The sequence below is a fragment of the Grus americana genome, chromosome 8, assembly GCF_028858705.1.
Source record: "Grus americana isolate bGruAme1 chromosome 8, bGruAme1.mat, whole genome shotgun sequence".
Classification (NCBI taxonomy): domain Eukaryota; kingdom Metazoa; phylum Chordata; class Aves; order Gruiformes; family Gruidae; genus Grus; species Grus americana.
Window position 1 is genome coordinate 34,392,551 of NC_072859.1, and position 27,017 is coordinate 34,419,567.

At 50.6% G+C, this 27,017-nt stretch overlaps 1 protein-coding gene across 1 annotated transcript in view; it reads left to right on the forward strand.

Moving 5' to 3' along the window:
• Window positions 1-27,017, forward strand: part of SGIP1 (SH3GL interacting endocytic adaptor 1) — a 60,666-nt gene continuing 33,649 nt past the window's right edge. The window contains exons 1-7 of the mRNA XM_054834214.1: window positions 1-311; window positions 17,784-17,847; window positions 20,381-20,405; window positions 21,824-21,901; window positions 22,988-23,044; window positions 23,635-23,689; window positions 24,605-24,780. Coding sequence (XP_054690189.1) covers window positions 302-311; window positions 17,784-17,847; window positions 20,381-20,405; window positions 21,824-21,901; window positions 22,988-23,044; window positions 23,635-23,689; window positions 24,605-24,780 — 465 coding nt within the window. The 5' untranslated portion in view covers window positions 1-301. The remainder of the gene's footprint in view (window positions 312-17,783; window positions 17,848-20,380; window positions 20,406-21,823; window positions 21,902-22,987; window positions 23,045-23,634; window positions 23,690-24,604; window positions 24,781-27,017) is intronic.

A 27,017-nucleotide genomic window follows, 5' to 3' on the forward strand; every position in this document is an offset into this window, starting at 1 on the left:
CGCTGCTGGCAGCGCCGGAGCCGAGCCCGGCTCGTCCTCCCTTTCTCTCAGCATCCTCCGGTGCTCCGGGAGGTGATACAGGCACAGCAGCATCCATGGCCTGCCCTTAGCCTCAGCACCTTTTTTTTTTTTTTTTTTTTCTTTTCTTCCTTCCCCCCTTCCTTGTTATTCTGTCAGCTAAGCGAGCCGGGGATCGGAGGTGTTTGATTGAAGGGCTTACGTTAAGCATCTGGTAACTGGGATCGTATTCTCCTGTATTTTTTCAGGCTCCTTGGAAATTGAGGAATGCAATTCTGCCACCATGATGGAAGGTAGGTGATGATCTGAGCATGTCTTTTGGGATCGCTGGAGTTTAAAAAGCAATGGTGGAGGAAGGGAGGATGCATTGAACCTGTGTACGTGAATCCTTTTCCTTTTTTTTTTTTTTTTTTAAAAATAAAATAATAAGAAAAATAAAAATAAAATCCTCCCCTCCCCCTAATCCCAATCGAAGCGAAGCACCCTGCCCACTGCCGGCGAGCTGGCAAGCTGGCGGATGGTGATATAATATCAAGCCCATCAGATTATTTGCAATTCCATCCCCAGCCCTGTGCAGGCACTTCGGGGTGTGCAAACGCCCGGTTCGCCGGCAGAGCCGCCGGCTGGCAGCCTGGGCAGCGACAGGGAGCCCGGGCCGGGATGGGGCTGGTCGGCATTCGGGTCCTTTAAACGTTATTTTATCCTTCTCTCGGAAACCCGCTTTCTCAGCCTGGCGTGATGCACGGAGGATGAATTTGAGCGTTATCTGCCCGCATGGAGCGGGGCTGTGAAGCCTGTGCATGATGGATGGGGTTCTGTGGGTTTACAGCGCAGCTGTAGGGATGAGCATCTTTTCAGTAGGAAACGAGGATATTTGAACTTAAGGAAATTTTTGCCGTGTAGTGTCCCTGGTTTGAAGGTGCAGGGTCTGGGGAAGAGCAGGGAGGGGGGTGTCGGATTGAGGCTTATTGGGATAAAAAAGGAAATGAGAATGAAATATGGGCTCCAGGCACAAGGTACTTCGGGGAGCGTTGTGAGACTGTGCGTCTGATCGTGTGTGGGAAAAGCCCCTGGGCATTAAAGAAATTTTTACATATGGCCGAGACAAATGACATACATTAAAATCAAAAAGAGCTTAACCTATTCCGGACTAAGATGCAGGGAAAGGAAGACTTTTTAATTTTTTTTTTTCCCTAGCAGAACAGACACTTCAGGGCCAGCGAGATCAAAATTTTTTTTTTAATTTTTTTGTTTTTTACGGCCCATTGGCCGCAGCAGACGGACCGAGCCGCATCCAGCGCCGGGCTCGCAGCGCTGCCGGCATGCTAACCAGGCGGCTGCCCGGCCTTCCCCGGGATGACAGGCAGAAATCAGGCTGTCCCTGTCCATCGCGGGCTGCCACCCTGTCCCAATCAACCTAGAAAGGCGTCGGGCTCCGTGTAACCGAGAGTTCTTCTATTAACTTAAAATATTTGCCTAACCTTGGAAATTCGGGTGCTGTCATGGCCGGGCATGAGGAGTCGGTGCTTACTCTTTTTTGATGCCTCGGCGTTAAGGAGATGAATGTTGTTGTCCTTTGATGTGAGGAAATGCCTTCAGCGTCTCCTCTAACGCTGAGGAGAGTCACAAAGTAAAAGAGATTTTAATTTTAGACCATGTCATCAAACTCATCGCGCCGCGCTGACATACGTGACACGCTGGGAGCCAGGCGCGCAGCCTGCGCGAGAACAGGTCGTTTTTGGGGAAGATGTCGGTAACGACGCGGTTTCCCTCAAAAGCGCCTGTAATTGTGGAGGAATTAATGTAGGTAAATTGGAGCTGGCCTGCTCTGATTCTTGCTTTCTGTTATTTAACTAGTTTTGAGGCTGGTTGGGGGGAAGGCGTTTGGGTTTTTCGTTTGTTTGGGAGGATTGGTTTTGTTTTGTTGTTTTTTTTTTTTTTTTCCTGGAGGATTTTTGCCTTGCCCGGGGAATGCCGCTGCGCGGGAGCCTCGGCCGGTGGGTGCAGACGAGGGCTGGCGGGGATGTCCTGCCCCGCACCGCGGAGGTTGGGCTAACGCAGAGGCAGAATCGCCTTTCGTGAACCAGTCTTGTATTTTAAAAAAAAAAAAAAAAAAAAGAAATTTGGAAAAAAATACTAGCCATAAAAAGTTCCCCCGTTATCTGTGACTTATTAAACTGCTTAACGTGTCCCCCAACTAGCTAATGCGTGTGGGGACCTGGAATGGAAGTGAGAAAACCAGAAGAAATAATTACTGCTTTTGATGAATCTTTAAGCAGTTGGAAAGCGGCTCCGTTTGCGGAAGAGTGAAACTTTTGTGACCAATATCCAGCTGAAACACTGACGCTGTGCAGAGATGCTTTATTTTAGTATAAGAATGCTTTGGAACGCGCTTAGCTTAATTTGAGCTGAAACTTTTAAACCTGCACAAAAATACCTATAGTTCCCTGCGGTAAACGTGTTAAAGGGGTTTTATTATTATTTTAAATCACTTGTCTCACCAAAATGTTGGAAGCTGAGGGTGGAGCTCAGGGAGGTGCATCACCCACGGCTGGCGGCTTTGGATCCTCTTCTTCGGAAAAGAATTTGGCTCCTTGGGAATGATGCAGGACGTGCGATTTGTTCTAGTTTGTTCTGAACCGAATACGGAATATTTTCTCTTTCTCCTGGTAGATGGGGGAGAAAAAGCGCTGCTTATTCGCTGTATGTTTAAAAATCATGATATCTAAAAAAAAAAAAACCACCCCAAAAAGCCCACCTAGGTGTGGATGCTGTCTCAAGAAAGCAGTCCTTGCTGGCAGGAGAACCGACCACGTGGCAGACGGCATCTGGACCACCAGAAGCGGGTGGTCCTCCACCTCCGCAGCGGCGCGCACGGGCGTTGCCATCGCTTGGCGCGTTGGGGGTGGCTTTGCTGTGCTTGGCCTGGCTCGCACAGGTGGGAAGTCGGTGTTGGGGATGGGGACTAAAATCCCCCAGCTTTGAATTGACAAAAATAACTTGGGGGAGAACTTGGGCGGGGGGGGAGGTGTCGGTGCTAGATCTGGGACCCAAACCGCTGCTGGAGAGGTCCCACCACGTGCTGGGAAGGTCCCTGCATGTGTGGCTGTAGACAGGAGAGGTATTTAGATGTTCCCTTTGGTTGTAAAACATCTCACCAGTACTCAGAAATGCACTGGGCCTGTCATTAAGGTAGACATCCGTGCGCAAGAACGAGTTTATCTCCTTTTTTTTTTTTTTTAATCCATCTGTTGCATCTCCAGTGTACTGAAGGCATTTTATACAGCTTAATTAAGTTTTGAAATCACTGCTGCAACACGTCACTCAAGCCAGAAGCTCTGTGATGTTCGGAAAGATTAGGCGACCATGTGGCTGGTGGGAGCAGCCGTGGTTACGTTGGGGAAGGTAACTTCTCCTTCCGTGGGAGACTGCGCCTGCGCCTCTCCAGCGCCCAAACCAGACGTGTGCTGGGGAGAAGCTTTCCCGGAGTGGAAATTTCTGTGTAACTCTTCTCCAGGCTTTTTTGCACGTGTTTCTGGGGAGTTTGCTCCATCCAAAATGGCAAAAACTTTCCTGCATCATCATCCTTTAGCAATGGTTGTCTCCAGGCCTTGTGTTTTCATCGTGCTGAACAGGTAGTACTGGGACCAGAGGCATCTAATGGCACATAAAAAAGCCTTTTTCTTGATTAGGATAGAAAATTGGCTTCATTATATTTTAGGTGGTTTTGTTTCAGTAAATGGTGCATTTAAATGTGCTTAGTGTTGGCCGTGTGACTTGTCAAGGGAATGGCCTGGTAGGGACATTCGTCTTTTATTTGAGAAAGCCAATAGCAGGTTTGAGGCAGTTAACATAAATTCAGGCATGGACGGCAAAACCATCCCAGAAAACACATGAGGACGTTAACACCAAGTTAGGACCTGTGTTTCCCAATACGTTGTTTGAGCAGCAACCCGTGACCGAGGTTGGGTTGGCAAAGAGGCTCAGGGCTTGGGCTTGCAGAAGCATCTCCAGCCGTGTCCTGAGGTGCAAGGGGGACTTTTTCAGACCTGCTGGAGCTGCTGCCTAACCAACAGACCTGATGCTGGTGGGGAAACTAATTTTATTTAATTATTTGTTTATTTTTTCATGAGTGCAAGAGAGGATTATGTTTGACCCTTCTGTTCCCGCCCTGCATGGCACCGGGCGATGCTGTCCCTCGGCCAGCAGCTGGGCTCTCCTCGTAGCCCAGGGTGGGCACAGGGCTGGGGACGTTTCACTGCTTCTCAAAAGCAGACACATGCATAAAGGCTTTTTGGGGTGTGTTTTGAGGGCTGATCCTGCCTGCAGGTGCTGCCGGCACGGGAAGACTGAGGTTTTGAGCTACTGAGGATGAGGTATGTCAAAATGGGGGTTTGGGAAGCAAAGCGTTTGCAATAGAAACTCCAAGGAGCTCTTTAGCTCTTGGTTTTGTGGGTACAAAAGCAGGGGACGTGGCCCCGCTCTGGGGAGCGTGACGTGCTCCCACGTTCCATCGTGGTGCTCCCGGTGAAGTCCTGCTCACTCCGGGTCGGAGCTGGGCTGGCCAAACTGGACCTGAAGAGCATCCCTGTCAATTTTGAATGAATTTGTTCAGCAGTTCTGAGGTCGGCCAGCTGAACAGGTTGCAGTAGCAACCTCTAGTCTATGTGGGGTGGGGGGGAACCCTTTTTTTTTTTTTTTTTTTTTTTGTTTTTCAGGCATCCAAATCCTTGAGCTGGTGTGAGTTTTCCCAGCTCTGGTCCGCTGGCAGTGTGTTTCTCCACACTAAGGGAGGGAAGGGAGGAATGGCTCCAGCTCAAACCAACAACCACCCAAACCCCAGAAATTTGGGAAATGTTTTGAATTGGGGCTGGCAGTACCGGCCAGTTAAAACCCATAGGGTACCAACGTGGTGGCCAAAGCGGTGGCGGCGTTGAGGATTTAAACCGGAATATGAGCAAGGCAGGGAAACCAGATGTTTGCCTCGCACCTGAAATGATCAATGGGATGTAGCTGCTGAAGCAAAACCCAGACAAGGTTTGGGTTTTGGGTAGAAAGGATAGAAAATATGGCAAAACTCAACTGCATGTGATGCAGGTCTGCAAAATGCCTCCTCGGAGTGAGCCCCAGTTTAAAGTGCGCCCGTGGGCATCTCGAACCGGTGCCCAAATGCAGCAATTTGGGTTTCTCTGCCAAGGCACAAACTTTCTGCATGATTCATTGGCCTTATTCAAATTTTAAAGACGCTTTAGGGGGAAAAAAAAAAAATACAGGTTAAATCATGTGTCTGTTCTTCCTGAACCTCCGTCACAGGGTCTTGAGCAGTTAAAGGTGGAAAAACATGGTTGTGTGTGGAAATACCCTTCCCTAAATGCTGGTGTTGAGGCTGCGAAGCTGCGGGTGGCATAAAATGGGATTTACCCAGCGCTTGTGCCGGGGATCCTGACCCACTGCTGGGATCTGAGAGGGGAAGGCAGGGCTCCTCCCCAAACCAGCGACTTGAAGCTGTTTGGACGCCCCAAACTTGCTCTAGTTGGAGACTTTCACCGAAGATCCATCCACCTTTGGAAAGTCCGTGGGGGGGTGATGCTGGCTGCGAGCAAAGCTCAGATGTGGTAGCGTTCCCATTTTCTGTGCTGGCCCAATATAGCCTTTTTTTTTTTTTTTTTTTTTTTAAAGACAGTATATTTGAGTTCCTACAGGTTTGGTAGGAAAAAAGGCGAACACCTGGCTGCTGTGCAGTTTGTTTGTTAGAGGAGTGGGCGGTTCATGTGCAACGCCGTAGTACAAAGTGTAGCCCTGTTTGCCTTGCCAGCTATTGAACAGCCTCAGCTATTTGTTTTTAATAGAAATTCAGTTGCAGGCTGATGTTTCTGGGGGCTTTGGAAGGTGTTTTTTTTTTTTTTTTTGCTTTATCTGTGTGGTTGAAGGAGAGTAAGGCTTGCAGTGGTTACAGCTACTGGTGTGGGTTTTTTTTTTTTTGCACTTAGTCTCACAGAATGATTTATTTTAATTTTCAGTTTAATTTTAGGTGGTTTTTAACTTCACAGACGGTCGCCAGGCAGCCGCTGGTGCCAGCACAGCCCCCCGGGGTGCATGTGCTTTCCTGGGACACAGGGGATTTGGGGACTGTCCTTCGGGAGCAGGGATGGAGCTCCTACCCTGGCCAGCAAACCCCCCTCTCCTGCCCCGCACGCCAGTGGTCCTCACCGCAGAGGCGGGACGGGGAAATTCCCTACCACGTCCCCATTTGCACTGGGTTAGTGCAAATATTGTTTGAAAGCAGTGAGGTACCAGGCCTGGAAAAAAATCACGCTTTGCAGCCCGCGTTATCTGGGAGCCGTTCCTTACCCACCCCAGCCGTGGAAAATCACCCCTGACTTTGGCGTGTCTTTGCCCTTAAATTATGACTTTTTTTTTTTAAGGAGAGTTATTGGGGGGGGGGGGGGGAATCTCTTAAAATTCTCCACCTACGTGTTGCAAGGAATTTAAAACATCGACTTGAGGTTAATGTCATCCAGTGCGGGACGTGTGGAAATACTCTTGCGGAGGGGTTTGGGATGGGTTGAGCCGAGGAGGACGGGAGGAGCGGGGATGCTGCGGGCAGGAGTCGCAGCCTGCCCTCCGTCGCCCGGCTGCCGGTTGGGGTGCCAGGAGGGTTCTCTGCAGCCCCACAAATCGATGGGTTTTCTACAGCTGGATCTATAGAAATCGTTGAAGATGCACCTGGTTATTAGAGCTAATTAATAATAAATGGGTGTCAGGCTTTTAGACGCATGTGTGCGTGTTGGTGGGCGTTTGGTTGGTTTGCGCTGCCCTTAAAATACCGCCCAGCATCGCACCTATGGCCAGGGGGGCAGGGGGGAAGGGTCTGTCCTGTGCCCCGCTCCTGTTGGAGCCAGCATCAGCTTCAGGAACATGCTCACGTCTAAAACAGCAGCCTGGATGAGGTTTTTGGTTCTGGTTTTGGGTTTTGTTTTTTTTTTTTTTTGGATGGCTTAACCAGGAGCTTTTATATCAGCTGAAAATGAAAATAAACTTGGGTATGAGGAGACAGTGCAAAAAAAAAAAAAAAAAAAAATCTGTATCAAAATCTGCCCTGAAGATCTGAACTGCCTCCCCATGACCGGGTGGGTGGATGCAGACCCAGCTCTACGTGCTGCTCAAGAGGTTAATTTTTTATTTTTTCTTTTGATTCACTATTGCCGGGAGCAGCACGATTAAAAATAAAAAGTAATCTTCCCCAAGCGTTTTGCTGTCAGCAAATAAATTAATAAATGCTGTGCTGCTGAAAACAGCCCTGTAGCCACCTGGTTACTGGTGGGGTTCGCTTGGAGCTGGGGGCATCGGTGAATGTGCTGGGGCACGTTTAGGTCCCTCTTAAGGTGCCCTTCCAAATATTAAAGGAAGACTTAATTTTTAAATATGGAGTTTTGCAGGGGTTTGGCCTGGTTTTGGTGTTAGCGCAGAAGATGTAAAAGCAGCCTGTGTAAGTTGTTAATAATAATAATAATGTCATTTATGCTTCGTGTTTACCTGGCTCCTTTCACCTGGGACCTCGAGCTCCTTCACGCCACGCGATTCCTCTGCGGGGAGACCGACGGGTGGAAGAAGCTCCGTCGGTTTTGTCAAACGCTGCCTGAAAGTGAAGCCTGTCTTTGGGTCAGGTCTCCTGCTCTTATTTTTAGTTACTCTATTGCCGCGGTTAATCGCTGCCTTAAAATCAAGGTATTCGTTTGACAGCAAACCGTGGGAGGAACAGGACGGTTAGAGGAACTGGAAAGAAGTATCTCGTCATGCTTTATTTTGGGTGTAAGTCTTCATCATATGCAAATGTGAATATTGCAAAATTTTTTTTTTTTTTTTGGGGGGGTGACCAAATTGAGAGTAAGTGAGGTTTTCCCTGGCAGCTCACCTGGAGTTGTACCTTGTCCCCAAGGCTGGTTGACAAACCAACCCCACCAGCCTGGGTGTCCTCTTCTCCACCTGGGAATTTGGGAGAGGAGGTTCGTGGAGGGTCCGACGGATGTCAGCTGCAGCAGGGTGGCCTCGGTCATGGGATGGATGGAAGGCTGTTTCTTAGTGTCGCACCTAGGCAAGGATTTTGGTGGGTTTTAATAAATCCTTACGCTCCGCATAAACAGTACGACTGTAACATTGGTTTGGTTTTCATAGAAAATTGTTCAAAATAGCTGCGGGGAGTCTGCAGGGTGCGTGGAGGCGATGGGTTTCAAGGAGATGCCTTTCAAAACAGGGCTGTGAGATGGGACCCGCTGGTGGCTGTGGCTCCAGCCGAGGAGCAGACGTCGCAGCAAAGCCTCGTGAAGAAGAGGAGAGGTTTGCAGTGGGATGATTTTTTTCTTTTTTTGTGGGGGTGGGGGGGTGGGGAGACCCATTAGCATGGGGGATGTAACGTGCCTGGGTTTCCCCTGGATGCCCTGTCTGCAGGGCGTTGCTCCATCGAGGAGCCCAGCACCCTCCTGCAGCTGCGAGGTGCTAGGGGACGCATGCGGGACCACCATCGTCTCCCTTTCCCAATAAACCAAAAACCCCAAACCCCCTAAAAATAGAAATCTGAGTGTCGTTTGGGAGGGAGAGCCTGTCCTGGACAACTTCTTAAATAGCACAGCAACCTTTAGAAATGCATCTGGCGTTTTTGTGTGCGTGCCAGCCATGAATGAAAGCCACAACTGTATCCGGATTTAATTTACTGACAATATTGGTGGAGACATTTGTGTCCCGTGTCCCTCGGTTGCCGCACACCCGGAATCTCTGAAAGTTGATATTAAAAAAATCTCATCTCTGGGGAAAGAAAGCGGTGAGCGATTCCTGCAGCTGCTTTACCGAGGTCGGTGAATAACCTATGAGCAACATTTTGCATCCTTCTGATGTTAAATAGTCCTTAAACACTCAGCTCCGTTGCGGAAGAAAAATGAATTGATGTCCTGTGTGTTGTGATGCATCCTGGCGATGCTGCCCTTTATTTTAAGGACAGTCTCTAGCTGCTGCTCTGCTCCCCAAGTTTTGCTTTGGGGCTGGGGCTTGTTCTGGACGCAGGTCTGCTGAGCACCCGTGCAACAAGATGGAAGCGTTTGGGCTCCGTGCTGCGCCCAGCTGCAGAGATGCTGATTTTTGCACTGGGTCTTGCCATGTGGAGAGCCCAGACCTATAGTTATATGGAATATAAATATATTTCCACGGCTCGGGGTGTATTCCCACACGCGGGTGCTGCAGTTAAAGGCTGGGGTCTCACCCTGCGCTGCAGTCGCGGGTTATCCGAATTGAATTGTGCCTGCAAAGCAGAGGGGCTGGTCTAACGCCCAGGCACAGGTTTAATCTCGGGTATATTTAACTCAGCCGGTGCGTGCTCCCTCGCCGTAACGGGCGCGTGCCAAGCAGGGGTTTCGGCTCAAGGGCTGCGCCGTTCCCAGCCCTTTGAACTCCTGACTCCGACTGCAGCCGCGAGTATTTGGGCGGTTTGCAAAGGGGAAAAAGGTGCAGACCAAAGGGAAGGGGAAAGATGGGAAGGTCCTGGGAGCCCAAACCCCTCTGGGTACGCGGGGATGGATGCTCGCTGCTCCGGGGCAGGAGCAGAGCCAGGCACAGGGGCTGCTGCTCCAGGGCAGGCAGGACGTGTGTGTCAGTAGCCACAAACCCCGAGGTGGCCGCTTGGCCACAGGGCTCTAAGTTCTTCTTCACGTCTAGTAGCTGGAATAGGATATGTATTTTTAGAAAGGTGTTGAATGTTAATTCAAAAACTCCTTAGGCAGAGTTCACCGCAACCTGTTCAGAGACTTAATTACCCTCGTGGTTGAAAACGCGACTGTGTTTCTGAATCAGCCACGAGATCGTGTATTACCTCTGCCCATTGGAGCGTAGATCCTTTCACCACCACGTTTCCATTCCCGGGGCAGGTGCTTGGACCCCAACGCAGCCGCTCCCGACATGGTTTTGTTGGTGCGCTGGCTAGACGAAGCTCCTGCAGGTGCCCATCTCCTCCTTCTCCAGCCTTTCAGCTGCCCTGATTGCTCTCCCGTCGGCCGTGTGCCACCTCTGGGGTCACTCCAGAAGCGTTGGGTGCTGGGGTCAGGTACAGAACCTGAGCAGGACCAAGCCCAGGGGTGATACCACCACTCTGCTCCTCTTTGGCATATCCCTGCTTGATGGTGGGGGTTGTTTTTAGTGCACAACTTTTGATCTCCCCAATGGTGACCGAGAGCATCGTTGCTGGACCCCCCAGTGAAAGGTGACGTGTACCACATCTCAAAATAATTTACGAGGCTCAACAACCTTGAGCCAGGAGCAACCTGTTGGAGGAGAAAGTGATCCCAGAGCAGTAACCTGAGATGTTTTGTTTTATTCAGACTTATTTTTGATCTTGTTTTAGGCTCTCAAACACTTAGTCCTTCAGTGTCTTCCAACTGAAATTTCTGATAAGGAGCAAACTTCTTGGCATTTATTTTTATTTAAAAAACAAGCAAACAAAACCAACAACAACAACAAAAAAACCCCCTACCCAAAAAACCAAACCCCACAACCGTTATTGCTCGCTTTTGTTTTCAAGCAGCTCCTTTCCAAAGCCACAGGCAAGAAGCCAACAGTGTTCCGCTCTGGCAGAGCGCGACAGAAGTGGTAGTGAGGCCATCATCCATTTTTCCTCATTTTTTTTTTTTTTTCATTTTCTAGCAGGGACAAACCGTTGCAAACATGTGGAAGATTGTAATACATATCTGTGGGACTTTGCTAACCAGATAATAATTTTGTTTTTTCAATATCTTGGAAGCTCAATAGGGTAAATTAAGGACCTTTAATGCCTGGCTAGCTCATTATCAAAAATGGTTTTGTTAGCCCCCCATGGAAAAGCAAAATGTAGTGGTTTAGTGACAGTTTGCACTGGAAACTATTGGTTTACTGGGATGAAATATTAAATACAGCAGGATCATGTGGCTGCTGGGCAGAGCTGGATGTGCACGCAGCACTGCGCGTCTTCAGAAGGGGCATCAATTCTTTGTTTTAAAAATGACTTTTTATGTATTTTGAGGTAGCAAAAAAAATAAGTAAGCTCCTGCAGGTGACTCCTCCAGCCTTTTTGAAGGAGTTTTCCAGCAAATTTTCAGAAAAATAAAATTCCTGACTGGTTAAAATGTAGACTTTGCTTGTGCGAGGAGAATATTAAGTCTAGTCCTTACCCTGGGGAGCAGCTGGTTTCTGGACCCCCCACCAGTCAAATCAACCAGTTGATTTTTTTGTTTGTTTGGGGGTTTTTTTTGGGGGGGGGGGGTTGGGTTTTGAGGGGTTTTTTTTAATTGCTAGGAGTATCTTAATTGTGTTTTTCCTGGGAGCTGCGGTCCTGGAGGATGTCCGTGTGCTGTGAAGGATGGGACGTTTTGGCTGGTGGAGCAAAATGAGTGGGATGGTCCCAGCAGAGCGAGAGTGGTGAACCACAGTGCTTGGAGGGGACAGGGAGCTGCAGAGTGTGTTGTCAGAAAGCATAAAATAGTGTAAAACCTTGGGAATGCAGGGGGAAAATGAAAAACCAGTCAAGTTGAAATAGAGAGGGGTTTTAAAAATATTTCTTCAAGGGGATAAGAAGGGTAATTTATTGACTGAGAAGACAGACGTTGGGTAAAAAGACCTGGCATGCATTATTTAAGTCACTTTGCACAGAGGATGGGAGGCTAATGGCAGAAATAAATACCCTCGATAAGGGGGAGAATAGAGGGTGACCACAGCAGAGCAAATGCCAAATTATTTGCAGTACCAGGAAGCCCGGTGAAGTCCGTAGCCTTGCCTGGGTGGGAGACTGGCGTGAGATTGGGCAATACAGGTGCTGCTGGCTGAAAAGTGATGACTAAAACCTGGTGTGGTGCGGCAGCTGAGGTGCGCCGATTTAAGGTAGGAAACAGAGCAGGTAACAGCGAGGCCACGGTGTGTTATTAATCGCATGGGGTGACCTTCACTGGGGCTGGGGTTGCGGCTGGAGCCCGGTACCTGCAGCGGCACCAGGGCAGGCGAGGGGAGCAGCAGAAGACCTGGTCTCCTGCAGGACTCGTGTTGTAACCCCGGCCGTGGTCTGCAATGCTGGGATGCTGCAGAAGGACCATCCCTCGGGCTGCCGACGCGAACGGTGCTGTCGCTGCCCGATTGCCGCTTGCTGACGGTCCATCCGCTCTTCTCCAGAGCGAAGTCTGCGATTAGACTTGTAAATGAAGGCGGTTAAAATATTAATGACTGTGTCAAGGCGGGATGCGGAGGGCTCGGATCCTAGCTGCGTCGTTAAGCTTGCTGAAAGGCTGGTAATGAGCTTTAATGCAAAGGTTGGTTTAGGTAAGGCATTTAAAAACGCTATGAAGATGTATACTAATTTAATTACATATAAGATGGGCAAAACCAAAAATAACGTGGACCGAAACAGCACAGATACTAAGACCTGGCTTTCCTGCTACCGAGGCTGTGGCAGTGGAGAATGCCTGGGCTTTGCGATGGACCAAACGTGCCCCTCCCGTCCCTGGAGGTGTTCAGAAAGTGTCTAGACATGGCACTGCGGGACATGGTTTAGTAGACATGGTGGTGTTGGGCTGACGGTTGGACTTGATGATCTTAGAGGTCTTTTCCAACCTTAAAGGTTCTATGATTTTCATGTAAAACATGCCGCTGGTGCAGCAGCTTGGCCCGAGGTAGGTGCAGGCTGCTGCTGTGTCAAACCAGGGGAAACTTCTTCTGGGCTGACCCACAAAGAGCATCTGGGACGCTGCTGTTCGGATTATTTAGTAGGGGCTTGATGTGGTTACGCCCTTGCTTCTTAAACTTTAATTTACTATTTGACTTTTTCCTCTGGGTATGACTCAAAGAATTCAGTAGTCTTGTCTTGGCTTTGGTTTTGTTTTGCCAAGCAAAGGGAGGATGATTATTTCTTTAGTAGAGCAAGCCAGCGCGAAACACAAAAAGCGAAGTAATGCAGTAAAAGCGCACAGGCTTGTGTGCAGTGGGGAAAGCAGGTTGCTCAAATCCAGCTCCAAGCTATGTGCAAAATAAAAAAAATCCACGCAACCAAAACAAAGAAAAAAACCCTAAATTTAATAGTGATTTTTTTTTCTTATTCCCCCTTATTTCTCACCCCCCTCCCTGCAGGGACTTTGGTCTTGAGTCTCTGGCATGGCAATAGATAACGTTTATCTTCATGCACAGACTAAGTAGAACTAGTCTAAATAATTTTTTTTTCTTTAGTCATCATAAATGAGTATTTAAGACAAAGATATTCTCACTGACATCTCTCCTGTTTGAGGTGCGTTGCTTTTGTAAGGCCCATCCTCCCAGGCGAGGAGCTCTTCCTCCAGGGACCCCCCTCGATATCTGGGGGTCCAGAAGTAGCAGCTGCTCCCACCACCTGGGGACGGAGGGCGAGGGACTGGGTTTGGGATAACAGGGGTATTTTTCTTCTGGAGGTGTTAAGTGCTCAAGTATAGAAAATAAGACGTTGGTAGGTTTTAAGAATAAAGTTCAGAAAGCTCCATAGTGTTAAACACTAATTTGTATTTCTCAGGTGCCGATTCTTAAGTATACCAGGGAAAAATAATAGTAAGTAAAAGGTGAATAATGCCCCCCTCAATTCAGGGAGCCTTTTGTGTTTGAACTGAGATCCCCGCGCACAGCGGTTAGTTCAGCCGTGGCTTGTGGCTACTCTGAGTCCGAGCGGTTGAAGCCATTTGGCTTGAGGACTAATTGCAGCACGGGAAGTTGTTGTACCTTGGAGGGGCCGGTGGCTTTCCCCAGGTCTGTCCTCTGCGGGCAAGGCTGGTTTTGTGGCTGTCGATGTGGTTTTAGGCATTCTCGCTGCTGCGCATGCAATAACACACAGATGACTCTGGGCTCTCCTGCGTGACGCTCATTGAGGAAAACCCGCTGATGGAGGCAGCAGGGACGTCAGATACGTCCATCCACAAGTGTTTGAGTCTAATTCCCCCTCCAGAAGAAGGATGTCACGCCGGTCCTCGAGCAGGACGCCCCAGTGCGATATTTGGTGCTGGTGTTGCCTCCAGCTCGTGATGGCTCGGTGTGGTGGGGGGGTCTCACCGGTGTTACTGTGCCCCTTCAAAGAGCCAAAACTGCTGGGGAGGGTAAGGCACGGCCTTTCCCGCTTGGAGACTCGGGACAGCCCGTCTCGGCTTTAGCTACGTCATAGCGATGCAGAATGAAATCATCTTTGAAAGAGCAGTGAGGAGCGCGGTAGCTGCCGGTGGGAAGGCAGAGTTCACATCTTCTCTGGTGCTATGGAACTGGTGGTAAAGCTCGAGCTTTGTCCTGACCTCTGCCCAACTCAAAGCACAGTTTTAAGCTGAGATTAAACTAGAGATGTGCTGCCTGCCTCATGGCGCTGGGCAGCCTGCAGAGGTGCGTCCTTCTTTGTATTTTGGATGTGACAAAAGGGAAAAGGCTTTGGGAATGTATAGGGATTTCTGTAGCTTAGTGTTGTATACTTGAGGAACAGCTGGGTGTCTTGTCCAGGTGCCCCCATAGGTGCTGGGTACAGAGTGGGGACAGCTGAAGGGGTGGGCTGTGTCTTCAGGTGACACATACAGTCGTTGGTGCTGGTGTCGCCCAATGCTGCCATTGCAGGGCTGTGCAGATCACTGGGTCTTCCTGCTGGAAGACAGTTTGGATCTATCACTTCTTGACTGGGAGAAGTGGGATTTGGTGTCCATTAGGTGCCGCTTTAGAGGGCATCACCCAAGCGGTGACTTCAGCTCCTCCCCGCTCTGCGAGCCATCCCTTGATGCCCCACATGGATATGCTCTATTTTCTTCTTTCATGCCCATCTTCCAGCTGCTTCACTGCCTCTGCTTTCTCTCCCACTTACCATCTCGTTTCTCTTCCAGCAGTCCATCTGTCTTGTCCTGTGAGGTTCCCCTGACACCGTAGTGTTTCCATGTATCATTCCCTCTATGGACAAGGTCATATTATTGTTTTTTTTAATACAGATGATTCTTGCCAGGACTGGTTTTATGGTGCTTCAGCTCCTAAAACCAACTGAAATAAGACTTGAGGACCAGAGCGTGCAGTGCCCTCCCATGCACAACCCTCAGCTCTGTCCCCACACCATCACACGGGGTATTTCTAACAGCTCTCCAGGCTGGAGTTGACCATGTCAACAGAGGCATGAGCTCCTCTGAGCTGCAGCCACCTGAAAGCAGAGCTGTCCTAGGAAATCACCATGTTGTCCCCCACCAAACCGTGGACCTCTTTGGTGTCACCATCAGGGGACAGGCAGCCAGTGTCTGGGCCTGGCACGTGTGGTGGGGTTCGGTGGGGGACCCGCTCCCAATGGCTCTTGACAACCGTCTCCAAAGAAAGCTTTCATTTTTGTTCTGCCTTTCCTGAATATCCCTTTTTCCCCTCGATCGTTACCATTCTAAGCAGATGGTGGGCCTATTATGTAACCGAGCAGAAGGCTTCGTTACAAAATTTAGCCAAATTGGGCGCTTCTTCAGATAAGACTAAACAACTACTCATTTCTGGGATTTTCGGCCCTCCCTGTTCTGCTTTGAGTTTGGAGGATGAAGTTATTCTAGGGGGTGAGACCAATGGAAGCCTTCCCCAGTTATTAATAACTTCCTTGAGCCTTGAAGAAATTTTAGAATTGTAGGAAAGCCGAAAGGGAAGATGTAGTAAAACCAAAGCTGTCCATGCAAGGTTGCAGGATGAGCCCGCACGGTTCAGCGTCACTCCCCGCTGCTTGTGCTGCCCTCAGCACCTGGGGATGTATGGATCCCATATGTTTGGGGGTCTCTGGGAATCCCATAAGTGATTCCTCCATCCCTGACCATGCAATGCTTGCTTTGGGCAGAGGAAGGAAGTGCACTGGGTGGGATTTTTTTTTTTCAGGAGCAGTCCCTCTTTCCCCTGTTTCACTGGGGAAATGTCCAACCTAAAATCTCCATGAGCAATACCAAGGAGACCTGCTGGAGCCTCTCCTGGTCCTACCCTGGTTGGCTTGGTTCTACTGTTGGCCTAAAAACCACCCAGCCATGGGGTATCGAGAGCCTGAAGCACCCTCTTGTATTTTGATAATATTTACATCCAGCATTTTTTGATGTGCTGCAGAAATCCAGCATTTGTAGTGCTTGCTGCCTGTTTCAGTCAATGCCCAGAAGAGTGGGATGTTCCTGGGAAAACAGCAAACAATTTCAATTGAAGGGCATGTTCAAAGCAGGAGGCAGATTGAAGAAACCCAGTCTCCCCCAAGACCATCAATCGAATGAACTCGGCTGGGGTGTTCAGAGCTGATTTTGGGGGAGCTATGGGAGATTTGGCTCTTGCAGTACAACACTTGAGGTGGAGACCTGAGGGCTTTTGCTGAATCCTAAAAAGTTTGTTTTTTTTTTTCCTAAGAAAGCAGGTTTTAGCACAAGCATAGCTCTGCACTTCTGGTATAATGCGTGTTGCATGAGCCATATCCCAGTTGTGGCAAGCCCGGTTCGTGCCATCGAGCCTTGTCTGCACCTTTGCAAGTCATCGCGCACCGCGTCGGGGAGAGGGAGGCTTGCAGCGGCGGGGCTGTGCAGGCACGTGTGCGGCCGACGGGACTCCTAATGAGCGTGCTTACCTTTCCCAGGAGTTAACACCATAGCTGGCTCCTCGTTGGACTCAGCACGGGTGCCCGTGGTTCCTTGGCTGAGCTCCCTGCGGATCTGGCTCGGCACCCAGCGAGGAGGCGGCAGGACGGCATGGACCTGCCTCTCCTCGCATCCATCGTTTGCCTCTCAGCGGCATTGCTTGCACCCTTGCAGCTGTGTCTGACCCACGGCACGTCTTGTTGGGGTAACTTCTAGAACAAAGCAAAACTCTTAGGGCCTCTGAAAGAAAGAGGCCAGAAATAGCTGTTCTAGACTCAAGGTCCGTGGTTTATATTGGCTCCTTTGGTCACCAGGATCTTTAAATTACACCGTGACCTAAATTAATTGCTATCATGCCACCGGCAGCGATTGCGTGACAAGTGTGCCCGGCAGTGTCCAGCATGAGAGCAGCTTCCAGCTGCAGCCGGGTCTCAGCGGTCGGGCTGGACAGCCACCACCGGCAGAAAATCATCTGCATGAAAACCAGCCAGCCAAGTGAAACGTGGTGGCTCGAAATGCTCCAAAATCCCTTCCTCGGTGTGCTTGCTGCAAGTGGTTATTAAAAAAAACCCTCTCCTGGATTGCTCTTAGGCTGGAAAAGAGGGAGAAACTCGCAGAAACCCACTCTGCTCCGTCTGTTTTTAAGAGCGATGCGGCGGTGGCCGCTACCCCGGTGGGCTCTGTGGCTGGTGGGGCTCCCTGGACGTCCCGCTTCCCGGCCGGCTCCAGCATCGTTGGTACCAGGCATGGTTTAAAGCACTGTGCAGGTGGATAATCAGTGAAGAAGATAACCAACCTCGTGGTTTAAACTGGTTTTGACACCAAAGAGGGGTTTCCCCACCGTGCGTGAGTACCCACGTGCAGCACAGCAAAGGAGTGTATAATTAAGACAGTAAGCTTGGAAATATTAACTGTGAAACACGTAGTCACGCATGCTGAGATCGAGTTAATAAGTGTTAAGTGAACAAATAAAAGGCATAAGCAAACGTACACACTACCTACAGTCCTGCTGGCAGTTTCTTGGGTTTGGGGCTTTCTTTTTTAACCTTATTTATGAATTACAGCTGACAAGGGACTAAGGAGCATTTTGGAGGATTTAATTGAAGCATAATATGAATATTGCATTCTTATTTACGTTCCTTCTATCCACAGGATTGAAAAAACGTACAAGGAAGGCCTTTGGTATACGCAAGAAAGAAAAGGATACTGATTCCACGTAAGTCAATGAGATACAGACCGCGTTAATATATTAATGATACTGGGGAGAAGTTGATGCCGATGTGCCAGGACGGGAAGGGAGTTGGTGCATCGCAGGCATTTGTCATCCTTGGATCAAGTCTTGTAATAACAAATACGTTTAAGCTGTTTCCCCTTGTACATCCAGCGGCCAACAAATAAGGTATTTTCTCAGTGGCTCTGCGGAGATGATAAAGCTGGTTCTCCACGTGTTTGCAATTTACGGTGACGGTTAGCGGTGATCAGAAGGAAATTACTCCTCTGAGGGTTTCAGCAGATTAATCTCTACCCAAACTACTGATTTGCCCATCTGCTGAGATCTTTTTAGATGCAAATTTGGTTTAAAGAGATGCCTGTGCGGGCGGCGAGGCTGGAGCGAAGGGCGGCGTGGTTGGTGATGGCGAGGGCGCGGGGGGCTCGCGGGGGGCGTGCTCCTGCGGCTTTGCTGCGAGAGATGCTTTTGCTTCCCGGGAAAACATCTGGCAGGGGAGTTCTCCCCACATCTGGCGGGGGATGCTGTTGCGTGGGTGCTGAGCCCAGCCCGGGGAGGGCTCTCGGCTGTCACCGGTGTGGCTTTGGGGTAGATGTCCCAAAGCGGCCTGTGCAGCCCACGTGCTGGGGACGGAGCGGGGAAAGGCAGCGGGGAGCCCTGCTCCCGCACCTGCAGCATCGCCCAGCCTTTTCCAGAAGTGCTTCACATCTGGAACAGCAGAAACCCTATGGGTTTTTTCTTTTATTTTGTTTGGATTTGGGTTTTCTGAGCTATTTTGTATCTCGGCGGCGGTCAGTGAGGTTTCCCGTGCAAAGGGACGGACGCTGCAGGTCTGGCCATGGCGAGCCCGGCTGCACCGGCGCCTGCGGGGCTTTGTCTGCTGCAAAAGGAGGCCCAAAAATATGGGGGGATGCGTAGCACGTCCCGAAAAAGGGCTGTGTGGCACTGAGCTGTTGTCCTGCTGGCAGAGTCAGCTTGTCACCGGGAATGGTGGCTGTCCATCCAAAAGCCAGGCAGGCTGCAGGAGAGCCAGGAGCTCCAGCCGTGTACAACTTCATTTTTAATTTATCACAAGGACGGGCAGGAAACGGGCTGCTTTGTGGCTTCCTCTTCTTCTCATGGAAAATCAATGGAGCCACGTCTCGGTCCTGCCTTTAGCCAGAGCCGTGATTTCCACGCTTGCTCGCAGCAGCCTGCTTTTCCTGGAGGCTGTGGAAGCTGGTGGCACACGGAGATAGCGAAACCTGGGGCGTTTGTGATGGTCACGACCTTGCAGAAAGGCCGCTGTGGGGAAGATGCTGCAATTAGCAAGCAGCATTGATTAGCACATCGCCGGGTCACATCGTGGTCATCGCCCCAAACAGCTTTGAGCGCTCTCCAAATCCCCCATTGGCAGCCGGCGCGGGGCGGTGGGTTCGGACAGACCCTCTGGTCACCTCCTGCCACGGCTGGGCCACCGCACCCCCAGGACCCGGTGGTGGGCACCATGGTGTTGGGGTCTCTGGAGCTGCCGCCTGGCTTTTGGGGAGATGCGGGATGTGCTGGAGCCGCAGCACGGTGGCAAAGGACCTGCCACCCCCTTCCCTCCACCGACTGAGGGTCTCCGCGGCCGTTTCTGGCTGGGCTTTGGGGACGTGAGCAGGAGGTGACGGTCCCTGCGCGTAAGGGAAATGTGGAAGCGGAGGGGATCTCTGCTACTTCCAAAAAAATCTCAGAAGCGTTTGTGCAAAGAGATTAAACGCGAGATAAGAGGGATGGGAGGCAGCCGCGTATGACTTGGAGCAGTTCAATGGAAGGCGTTATTCTCTGTTAAACCAGAGCCGGATGGGCAGCAGGTCCCTGCAGGGTTTTTGTGATGTCCTGAGTCAGACATTGATTTGTGGCAAATTTCTGGCAATGCCTAAAACCTGGGGGCATGTGGGAGGTGGAGGAGCCAGTCTGGTTCTCATAAACAGATTTGTCTATTCACTAAATAACTTAGCGTCCTTCGACAGCGCTTAAATACGGCTGCTGAGCCTGCCACGCCGCTCGCTGTGACCGAGGGCCAAATCCCATAAGCGGCTGGGGATTAAAATCCCTGAGGAGCCTCACTCATTTTCAAATCCATCCGAAAGAGAAGTGACTGTGCTCCTGGCAGAAGAAAAATCTCTAAATTACTCTACACGTAACTGCTATTGTCTTCCTCAAGGGGATGCGCACCCAGGGTGGGGCTGTGGCCGTGGGATGGGTGCAAGGAGGAGCCAGCCCAGCTGCTCAGCTGGGAGAGCGCAGTCATCCGCAGGAACGCTTTATTTACTAATAAATACAAAATTTGCCATCTGATAACATGAGAGCAATGGCACCGAGACCGTTGCGTGTGTGTCGTGCAAGGAGCGTGCGGCAGGTAATTCAGATTTGCTGACAATTTCATAATTAAAACCATTGCTGCTCTGGATTCGTGAAGAAAACCGTTTCCACAAGTTGTTCGGGTGCCGGTGCGGTTTGGGAGCTAACAGGCTGCCTTTCTTTCTGTTCTTTGCAGAGGGTCTCCAGACAGGGATGGCATCGTAAGTATTGCAACGGACCCCAGCCCCGCTTTCCTCTCCTGTGCAACCCCTTAAATGCGAATTCCTCCGTCAGCCGCCATCAGCATTTTGTGAACTGTCTCTTCCTTTCTGTTTAATATAGAAAATACCTTTCAGTAAGAAGCTATCCGTTTAAAATAACGGCATATTCCAGGTTTTCTACAAAATTAACACAAAGAAAATAATACGGAAACACCTGAGGAGCGCCGTGGGCAGAGGGACCAGATGTCCTGCTAAAATCCCCGGCCCCGCATCCACGTTTCTACACCCGCTAATTGGCTTGGGTCAGATTTGCTGTACGATGAGTTAAGGGAAAATTGCCAGAACAGCTGTTAAAAATAGGTATTTGTATTTTCTATATTAACCTGAAGATAAGGAGATACTTGTTTTTGAATTATTGCTGCTTTTATTTATGGTGTTAGATGGAAATGCCCCTGCTAGATCTGGGTAGATGGACCGCGTCTCCTTTAGCCGTTTGATTTCAAGTTTCCCGATAAGTATGTTGGGTTCAGACTGGGGCTGTGCTGGTCGGTAGTTCTTGAGCAAATTCAGACGTTAGAAGCTCGCCTTAAAATAAAAATGAGACCCCCTCGGGAGGCTCGGCAGGGAGAGCGGTGCTGGGGTGTCTTTTACAAAGCCATATAAAAATTGGGGTGCCAAACTGCTCCTTTAGAGAGATCACTTTTTTTTTTTTTCCACATCTGACCCAAGATCCTTGGCTTTGGGCTAGCCCTGTGTTCGGGAGCCACTTGTTAAGAAATAGCAATTAAAAAAAAAAAAAAAAAAGTCTGCAGCTCAGGTAGCACTTTAACCAAGGCTCTATTCAGCAGTAATAAATAAATAAAACGCAAGGAGCAGCCCCGAGCCGTTCCCTCCACCGGCAGAAGTGCTGTGGGCAGCTTTTCATTGCCCGGCGTGGGTGCGGGGACCGTGGTGCTGGGGTGCCCTCCCACTCGGGCTCCGACTCTTGATTTTTCCGGGCGCCTTGCTGTTCGAGCTCTGTGCGGGGCAGGACGGGGTCTCCGCTGCTCCTGCAAGCTGAAGGATGCAGAGGTGCAATTTTTGGGGGGGTATCATGAAGCCACCGAATGTCTCGGAGGGGAATTGGGGCATTTAGTAGAACTCTTCCTCCTGCAGCACGTTCTCACCACGATATTTGCAGCAGGAGGTGAGACGGTAAATCCTCTGGCTGCTGAATAGAGCCCCGTTACCTGCCCCCGGAATAAACCACGCTTACTCCTAACGGAGCCACAGCTGAGCCCTCCTTTTCTTACAAAACTGTGCAGTGTGTTTGCTAATTCCTTGTAACTGATTTTTGTGTGTTTAAAAAAAAAAAAAAAAAAAATTAAAAACCACCCGCTACTTTAACCCTTATTCTGCCAAATCCCAATCCCTTCCAGCTGCCCAGCCCTCATCCCAATGAGCCACCTTGCAATAGCAAACCCGAGAGTGTGCGTGAAGGAGGAAAAAAAAATTCGGTAAGAAAAACAGAGCTCGGTTGACAGCTACGAAAGGGTTGTTAAAAACAGTGAGTAATTTTTGTTTTGAAATCCAGACTATAGGAAAACGCCGTTTAGGTTCAGCCAGGTGGATGTATATGAGTTGAATAGAAATGGGGTTAAATACGGATGGACTGGGGGAAAGCGGACGTCCCATATAACTACATCCAGAGGCTGGTTATTACTTTTTTTTCACCTTTGTGCCTCTAACGATGCTGCTCTGTTCTAGGGCAGCGTCGCGAGGACCGTCGGGTGAAACGGGGAGGGCGAGGGTGCTGGTGGCCTCATCCATCCCCCCTGTCGCCGTCCCGGGATGGTGCATTTGGCCCTTGGCAGGGGTGCTGGGGTGGGGGGGTGCTCCCTCTGGCAGCTGAAGGGAACTGGATTATCTAATTTAGGTGCCCAAAATTGAGAACCCAACCTAACTTTAGTCCCGGAGCTGGCCTCGCTGGCTGCGGTGGCCAGTGGCAGCTTTGAGCATCTCCTGGAAGCCCAGAGCAGACCAGCAAAGGGGCCCGTAGGCGATGGGTGCCCAAAGCCCCCTCCCCAAACCAGAGCCCTCGTTCTGAAGCAGCAATAACCTGTGCGTGTGGTGGTGGTGTGTCGTGACGTGTTCTAACACCGCGTCCCAGCCCGGATGTCTCTCACCGCTGCAACCCGGCTTGCTCCGCGGGCGGTTCGGCTGCCGAGTAACAGGAACCGAATCTTCTTTTCGGCATGTTCTGGGGAAGTGGTTTATCTCCTGATAAATAATAGCGGTGCTACCTGTGCTCGGTGGGCATCAGGAGCCTCCACTGCCACCAGCCCTCCCAGGGGGCTGGAACGACCCTGGCACGCGGAGAAATGGCCGTTTCATTTCTCATCCTTAAAAAAATGTTTTGTGTTCAGCTAATGAATGGTCCAAAAAAAAAAAAACCAAAAAAAAAACCTTTTAGCTCTCTGGTGTGGAAGACCTTCCAGACACGGGACGTGCTGGTGTGGATGTGCACGCGTGTGCGAGCCGTGCTGTGTTCTTCTCGTTTCCTCAATTTAAAACTTGGAAATTTTGTTTCTAATGTGTTGCAGAAGAAAACGAACGGAGCCCCGAATGGATTTTATGCGGAGATCGACTGGGATAGATACGTAAGTGTCCCAAGGAGCCTGCCCTCCATCCAGCACCTGGGCTGTGCTCCCACGCCACCGTTTTGGCTTTGTGGGTGGCCGTGGCCATTTTGGGTGATACCCAGCTGTTAGCTGTGTATTCTGCATCTGCACGTTAATTAAATAGCATCAAGCCACCCAGAAAGCGGGTGGTTCCAGTGCCCAGCGCCCTGCGGGTCAGGAGAGCGCTGCCCACGCCTGCGGCATGTTGCAGGTACCCAGGGAAAACCCTGGGTTGCAACCAAGCGTTGGAAAAAAAATAACAAACCCAAACTTCCGCAAAAATGGAGCGTTGCAGAACCTTGCCTGTGAAAACTGAGCGCTGCAAAAATCGATCTGCAGCGAGGCCGGGTGTTCGGCCCCCCGTAACTGCCCCCCCCCCCCCCCGCGGGTGCTGTGCCGGAGCACGGGTGCCGTTTGCCCCGTGCAGCTATCGGCGGGCTCGGGCTGCACGGGGCTTTGGATGTGGTGTCCCGCAGGAGAAAAGAGCTGCTCCAGCTTTCCAGGAACAGAAATAGCATTCCTAATTCTTTTGGTTTGGGTTGCGTTTTTTTTTTTTGTGCCCTATTCAGAATTCGCCTGAGCTTGATGAGGAGGGATACAGCATCCGACCCGAGGAACCGGGATATATCCTTTACTGTTGGCTTTGTCTCTCGGCTTATAAACCCTAAGATGAGCTGGGGTTTGCCCGCAGGCCACTGACTGGATTTATTTATTTATCATTATTTGTTTCACCCTTTTATTTTCCTTTTGAGCTGTCACTCCATATCTAAAACTGCCTCCCGGGGGGAATTACCTGAGGCAGTAGAGCAGAAGGTGATTTTTTTAATTACCTTCGATCCAGTGCTATGAAACGGGGAGGAGGAGTGAGCAGCGCAGTGGGGTGCCCCACGGAGACCCCGATGTCCCATCCCATCCGCGGTGGGTGCACCCGCGTGGGCGCTGGCCGCGCGGTGCTTCGTCACAGCCGATGCTGTTTCGGAGCGGAAATGATCTGCGTGGCAGTAAAAGCAGAATGAGCAAAGATCAGTTTGCAGCTCCCGTCACGTGCCCCGCTAAGGGGCGAGGGGACTTCGATGGCCAGAGCCCGGGCAGGTCCCCAGGTCGTAGGCTGGCGGCAGGTTTTAAGCCGCCTCCTCGCAGCTGGAGGAGGGCGAGTGGAAAAGCAGAATTTCTTCCTCCACCGCCGCTGAAAAACGCTGGCGGTCTGCGGGTGATGGGCCAGGGATGGTCCCGATGCGGGGGGGGGGGGGAACCCGGACACCGATGCAAATCGCCGCTGGGCTAAGCCGGGGTTGGCTTTATCGCTGCGAGCACCGCGGGGTTCCCACGTCCTCTGCCTGCACGGGGACGAAGCGGTGACGCACCACGGCGGTGACGCGCATGGCAGGAGGATTTGCCCCTGGGCGCTCCCGCCCTGGGGCGTTTGGGATAAGCGTTTTGGGAACCCCCCTAATCCCTGCTCTTCAGGGAGGCTTGAGCCTCGGGAGGCCAAGGTTCTGCCCCGGCAGCAGCAGGAAACCTTCTTTAACTGTGCTCTACCTACCAAAGGAAAACACTTCTACTCCTCGAGCGAATCCGAAGAGGAAGAGGAGGCGCACAAGAAGTTCAACATTAAGATCAAGCCTTTGCAGGCTAAAGACATCCTGAAGAGCGCGGCAACGGTGGACGAGCTGAAGGCGTCAATAGGCAACATTGCACTTTCTCCATCGCCTGTGGTGAGTCCTCGGGGTTTCTGTCTCTTCCCTGGGTCGCCGAAGCAGCGATGCTCCGCAGGGCTCATCCCGAGCGAGCCGGGGGGGGCTCTTCCTCAGGTGGTTCAGTTTGCATTTGTGTCCTTATTTAGAGGGTCCCATCGATGCAGAGAGAATAACGTGACGCCAAGGAGATCTCAGATGTATCGTGGTGACGTTTCCAGTTCAAAACGTCCTAAAAATTCCCTTTCCTGCTCATAAAACAGGGCAACTGAGGTCGGAATATACTATTCCCTTATTTTTCCCCTTTTTCCTCATTTTTCAATGTGGTCGTCATTCAGGACATAAATCGCACGGCTCCAGCCCTGATGCCTGGGAAGGGAAAGGATCTGTGGGGTTTTCCGCACCGCTGCTGCGGGACGTTTCTTACCCCGGGGGCGAATCCGAGGTTCCTGGAAGGAAAGGTCGTCTCTCCTTAGTCCCTCCCAGTATAAATACCATCACCCTCTGGTTTTCCTAAGGCTTGTCGAGATTTCCGTCATCTCATCCCAATCTGTTCAGCCGTGAAAAGATTTGATTTGTGTCTTTCAGTGGGCTTTAGTGTGGGCTATAGTGTCTTTCCTGACGAAGCTTTCTATGGTTTATAATTAGCCTGTACCTGAAGTGTGAACGAATCTCAAACTCTAAGCGAAGAGGAAATAAAATTGCTGCATTTTATTTCTTATTTCCAAACCAACGCAACGTCGCCGATTTTAATGAAAGCTTTTGGGATAAGTCGCTGTCCTTGGAAATGCTGAGTCCCCCTGGCACGGCTCTGCTTCCCCCGATGCTCGGTCCCTTTTAGCCACGTGTGCTTCTGGATGCTTTTTTGCGCTGTGACCAGGGAGTTTCTGGCTTTCAAGGGTTGGAAACTGCAGTCAGCTGCTTTGGGAAGCACAACAAAACAAAGGAAAAAAAAAAACAAACCAAAACAAACAAACAAAAAAAAAAACCCCACACCAAAATTCAGCAAAAAAGAGAGAGGGGAATTTTTGGAAACTGGCAATTATTTGCCAGATAGGTGGATGATTTTGATCAAGAGAAAAAAGAGGAGGGGGGCGAGAAAGAGGGAAGAAGAACAAAGAGAATTTCTTATTGCAAACCTAAGCTAATTTAGGTTTTGCAAAGTGATGGCCCCAGCAGTTTGGCGCACACGCGTGTATATGTATATAACGTAGGAGACAACGTTATTTTGGGAGGAGAGAGGAAATAGTGCAACACTTTAAAAACGGGACAGGGAAACCACTCAGAATTTATTTAAGGGGCCAAATCAATATTTGGTGTATTCTCCTTCCCTCATGGCTTTTATTTCTGCATCCCTTGCTGGCAGTGCTGCTCCGGGCACCGCAGGGCACCCTCCCGTCCCGGCGTGGAGCTGGTGGCTCCGGCACAGCGTCCGGAGACGAGGAGTAGCTGCTCACTGATTCCGTACTGCAGCCCGCAGTGTAGGGCTGTCAGAGAATCCAGCCCAAAAAAATCTAAAGCCACGTTGTCTCTAGCGACAAAGAAAAATCTATTAAGAGATTATTGAGTGGTTACGCTCAGCTCCTAGCGGTCCCTGATTATTTCGACTCTTACTGATGAAATACTTGCCTAGTTTTGCGCTGGTGTACGAAGATCAGGCTGATGTAGTCAGCAGTTGTTCTGCACCTCGCCTTCTCCAGGAAAACAAAACCCCACGAACAGTGCATTTTGCCAGATACGATTCTGGGTCGGGACACTCTGTGCTTTGCTCCGGGGAAATCTGTCCCCGCCGCCACCGCGGGCAGAGCACGGCCCCGGGGCTGGAGCTGAAGGCTCCCTGTAAAACAGCGCAGACGTGCTCCGCTCAGTCCGAAGGGCTCAGGGAAAAGCCCTGTGCCAGGCTGGACAGAAGGAACCATGCTGTTTCCCCACGTCGGGATCCAAAACCCAAAGGGCGCAGGTGGGGGGTGAGTGGTGCCGTGGCCGGGTGGTCCCCAGCACGCCGGGTGCCCGGGGCAGGAGCTCTCTGAAGGAGGCTTTGCGTCCGTAGGAGTTCCATGCTTTGCTGTCCGGGTCCTTGCCCTCGTCCTGGGCTTGTCTCCTCCCCAAAAAAAGCTGCAAAGCCACGCCACCGGCCTCTCCTGGACCAGAGCAGCGGGATGGGAGATGCCGTGTGCGTAGGCACTGTCGTCCCCATGCCTTTGGGGTGTAAGCTACGGTACCTTAACTCAAAGACAAGACGAAAAGCGGGGATGCTG